The sequence below is a fragment of the Vulpes vulpes genome, chromosome 7 (assembly GCF_048418805.1).
Source record: "Vulpes vulpes isolate BD-2025 chromosome 7, VulVul3, whole genome shotgun sequence".
Classification (NCBI taxonomy): Eukaryota; Metazoa; Chordata; class Mammalia; order Carnivora; family Canidae; genus Vulpes; species Vulpes vulpes.
The window spans coordinates 60283743-60288392 of NC_132786.1; the positions used below are offsets into that span (position 1 = coordinate 60283743).

At 44.9% G+C, this 4650-nt stretch overlaps 1 protein-coding gene across 1 annotated transcript; it reads left to right on the top strand.

Annotated features, from left to right (window-relative positions):
* Positions 1 to 3094: 3094 nt before the first annotated feature.
* On the top strand, positions 3095 to 4232 carry LOC112934480 (beta-defensin 103A-like). Its single transcript, XM_026017938.1, has 2 exons — positions 3095 to 3152; positions 4087 to 4232. Exons 1-2 carry the CDS (start codon positions 3095 to 3097, stop codon positions 4230 to 4232), a joined length of 204 nt encoding a protein of 67 aa, XP_025873723.1.
* Positions 4233 to 4650: the final 418 nt, after the last annotated feature.

Genomic DNA, 4650 nt, shown 5'->3' on the forward strand with positions numbered 1-4650 from the left:
TATATGGTACCTTGAGAGCAGGGGTTACTGGAGAATGTACACAGTTCCCTGTAGTTCACAGCATGGCCTTGACTAGCTGGGTGGCCTAGGGCAAGTCACTCAACCAATGCCTCAGGTTCCTCAACTGTAAGACTGGGATAATGTGTCTCTTTGCCTGGGTGACTCCCCCAGCAGTGGTCATGACAAGACTAAAATGGCCATAAAGGAGAGTGGCTGGGCCACCCTTCAACTATGATAAGATAAAGAAAGAAGTGGATATCTGGATTCCCCTGCTGGGAGCCCAGGCCATCATCTTTAAGCTGCCCGAACATCATTCACCATCCCCTCATTGGTTACGCTTCCTGAGGGCCACAAGGGTGATCCTTGGGTCACCTGGTAATTTGCAGTTTCTAGTCAATTCCACAGCCTTCACTCCCAGGGCTTCCACCCGTCGGCCAGCGCCACCGCTCCTCTCCGGGCTTACTGCTGAGGTGCAGATGCTCAGAGGACTAAGGCACTTACTCGGGGAAACCCAAATAAGAAGTGTACAGGGCTGACAGTTCAATTGCTAACTCCTCTCTCCAAACCCTGTTCCAGCACTCTGCCCTCCACCTCGTGCTGCTCCTGGACCCCAAACTTGCATCAACCAAATCTCTGCTTCATACTTTCAAAACAGAATTAAAAAAAAAAAAAAAAGGCTAGCACAAAGTCTAACACAAAAAATGTTAAATAACTGACATCTCTCCTCGTCAACCTTATCAACATCGGGAAACTGCCGTCAGAGCTGAGAAAAAATCGAGCACGCCCGGCACCTCAGTGTGTGCGGCCTGCAGTTCTAAGCTCTGTGACTCGAGGTTCCAGGGCCAGGCAGTGGCACCAACTCTCTCTCATGTGTCAGACACCACAGGCCCGAATTCATTATCAGCTGGGAGATCTGTAACTGCCAGGACTGGAGAAGCTAGAAGTTATGTTTAACATTAAAAAAAAAAAAAAAAAAAGGTATGATAAGCCAAAAAGAAGGCACACCATAGTTACCAGTGGCTCCCCCAGTAGAGGAAAAGTGAAGAACATTGTCTAACTCTTCTATTTGAATTTTTACCACAAACATTCATGACTTTTGTAAACATTCTCAAAATGCTCCTCAATGAATTTTTCATTGTGTGGCTGGGGAGGTGTGGGGAGCCACTGCCAGAGCCCCATCCCCAAGCGCCAGCTTCCAAATTAGCTGATGAGGTAAAGGGCTTCTAAAGAACTTCATAAAATAGTGGCATTGCCTTTAAAATGCCTTCCAGTCTTTGAAAGAACCAGTTAGACCAAGAGTTCACCGTGGAGATCTGTTTTCCACATGGAAAAGTAAATCATCTCCAGTGACCTGATGCTCAGATGACTCCGAGCATCCGGGCTGAGAGCAGGTTGTCTTTCTCTACAACACCCACCCCGCCCTCTCTTTTATCCTATGGAAGTAAGACTGAGCAAGGCTGTCTGCACAGCCAACATCCATCCCGCCCCACACTCGCTTCCTCCCTCATTTAAAAATACCTACTTTGGGGGCACCTGGGCGGCTCATTAGTTAAGCATTCAACTCTTGATTTCGGCTCAGGTCATGATCTCTGGGTCATTAGACGGAGCCCCGCGTGAGCTTAAGATTCTTTCTCTCCCTCTGCCCTTCCTCCCGCCTCTCTCTAAAAATGATTAAAAATATCTGCTTTGTCTTAAATTCTGAACTTCTGAGGAAATTTTGCTTTTGAAAAGATGAAGTGTTTACAACTCCAGACTTTTCTTAAATCATCTAAACCTGCCATTCACTGTGAATTACCTTTCTTCTACGTTTCCATAGCCCTGTGCTAGAACCCTTACTATGACACTTCTCAAAATGCCCCTTCTATAGCTTATTTTATTACATGCATATCACAGGTGCTTTCTGAGAGAAAGAACCCAATCTGGTCCCTCTTTGCATCTCACCCTCTTGCATCCCACTGACCCCAAGCACACGGCACTTGTTTATCTGTAGGAGGTGTGCTCAGATTGCTTACAGAACTCCATGGGTACCGTAGTCCTGGATACACACTCCTAGAACTAATATACCTGGAACCTCAGTGGATCCGCTATAACTGCATTCACAGCCAGGCAACGTCATGGTGACTTCAGCTCCCAATTAAATTGTCTTTCAACAAATACAAACCACTAATGGATTCCTTAACGTTTAAATCCAATAATTTTTTTTCAACATTGAAACTTTAAACACTGAATCTATATCCAGTGGAAATCACCTGATTTCTGGACTTCCTTGAATGCTCCCAAGCCATGAGTAAGTAACCAGAAGTCTTGAACGTACCTTCCTAAGCCCCTTATTTGTATAAGGAGTGTCATCAACAAGGAGGAGATACCAGTCCACCAAATACATCATCCTAGCGTTCTCCTCCTCTGATGAAGGAAAATGAGACACCTTGACTCATGAATCTGACAGTTTTCAGATAATGATGAAATGTAAGCCATGTTTCACCCATGTTATAGCCCACATCACACGCCAAGGAGCATAGGGTCAGGGACTCTGGAAAGTAGCCCATTTTTCCTCCCTTTCCTACTACCTAGAAGCTGATCCCATCTAATTTCCATTTCAGGCACACCTGAGGTGTGACCCAGCCTGAGTTTACAGCAGGATTCTGAATATGTCCAAAGCTGGACTGCTATGGTCCCAGGACTTTCAGAAGATAGCTTAGAAGTGCCACAGTGGGGGCAAGGAGCTCTCAACTACATGCCCTAGGATTGCTCCCAAGAGGAAGGGGGTTTTCCCACCTACACCTATAGCGAGCTCTGAGCCAGACCTGGATGCACTCCTGGAGCCTAGAGGGCATCAGGATAGCTGTGAGCTCACATCAGGTTTGCTTCACCCTTTTGGTTTGCAATTAACTCGGGGTGAGTGGGTGTGGTCTGTGGGGTAAGAGACACTGGCATGAAGCATCAGGAAACACGTCATATTGTCATCATTGTACTATTACAGGAATTGCAGCCGCTGCTTACTTGTACCTATGGCTGTGTGTCCTGCAACCTTATAAAGTGGACTAGTGCACGCACCTTGCCATCCAGTCTCAGCCTGTCACGAAGCCTGTTGGTCATGAGGATCTATTACCTTCTCCTCCTGTTGCCCTTGCTGTTCTTGATGCCTGTTCCAGGTAAGATGGGGTGGGGAGGCCAGAGGGGTGAAGGAATCGCAAATATGTCATTCAGAGTCTGCCTTTCTCCATTCTTCAGGGAACTGTAGACCAGGTATATCTGTTGTATGGGAACAGATATCACCATCTTCTTTTTTTCTGGTGAGACTCATCAAGGATCTTGAAGCTGTTTTTCCAATCTTCCCAGAGACTAAATAGCTCACAATGACCACCCCTTTATGGAAAGACCATTTTACCTATTCCTGAGACATAAAGAAAGTGATACAAAAACTTTAACACCAAACAGGAGAGATGGATTTAATCTGAGATCAGAAGCACAGACTTCCACTTACTAGCTTAGTGACTGCAAGTAGAGTCTTTGGCAAGCCCCCAGGGGACCACTGTGACCAGCCCCTGCACCTGTAGGCTCCAAGGCTTGGGCCCCGGGGTGGCCATGCCCCTCCCCCACTGCCCTTTTGGGGCTGAGCTGTGGCCTATAAAAGCCTATAGAAGCACAGTTGGTTGCATAGTCCTTTCTCTACTTTCTCATTTTACAGAAAAAAGAAAAAGTAATTTTTTTAAAAAAGAAAGAAAACCCTAAGATAAAAGAAAAACAAACAATTCCCTTGAAGGATTAATAGTGATCAGAATAATATTTTATGTGTAAAGGAAATTACAAACTGGTATCTACCAAATCCTAACCAGTATCTTTATACCATGTGTTTCCTCATTTCTTAATTTAAAGAAATGGATGTATGTCTTCATCCCTGTGAGGTGTACAATGAGGATTATAACTGAACTCCCTACCTGACCCTAAGGAGAAGTGTGTACTGGGGCTCAGGGGAAGAGTAAGAGAAAGGGAAGACATCAGTTATCTGGGGAATTCCAAAAGCCTTGTACTCAGACGAAAGCCTTCCTAAAGCTTTCCAATACATTGTTTTTTTTTTCTTTGCAGGAAATGGGGGAATTATAAATACCCTGCAGAGGTATTATTGCAGAATAAGGAGCGGTCGGTGCGCCTTGCTGAGCTGCCTGCCAAAGGAGGAGCAGATAGGCCGCTGTTCTTCCACTGGCCGAAAATGCTGCCGAAGAAAGAAATAAAAAAAAAACCAGAAAAGGGATGGGAGCGTTGTAAAGTGTGAAAATGTCTCCTGGAAGTTTATAGAAGAAAAACTGAATTAAATATTTTTTTTTCAAAAGAATTAGAAGCTTGATCATTCTTTTTAAAGTCTGGTTATTGTGGCAGTTGTTGGAAGCTTGATCGTTCTTTTTAAAGTCTGGTTATTGTGGCAGTTGTTACCACGTGATAATTTAGAAAGTGTTCACAGACTCATCTTTCATTCAAACACAGGATAATCTCTGGAGGAATCTCCAAAGGGGCCTAAACTCATTTTACAAGCGTTATCAGATTTGACTCCTCTTTTGCAAATTATGTGCCCCAGTGAGTTTGGACTCCCTATTCCTCCCGAAATATTCCCCTTGCTTTCCTACCACCCATGCCTCTGCTCCTGCTGACCTC

What these genes read in the sequence shown, in the direction of transcription:
- LOC112934480 (XM_026017938.1), top strand. Translation starts at nt 3,095, where the DNA reads ATGAGGATCTATTACCTTCTCCTCCTGTTGCCCTTGCTGTTCTTGATG. An exon ending in GTTCTTGATGCCTGTTCCAG is followed by an intron (nt 3,153 to 4,086) that starts GTAAGATGGGGT and finishes TTTTCTTTGCAG; the next exon opens with GAAATGGGGGAATTATAAAT.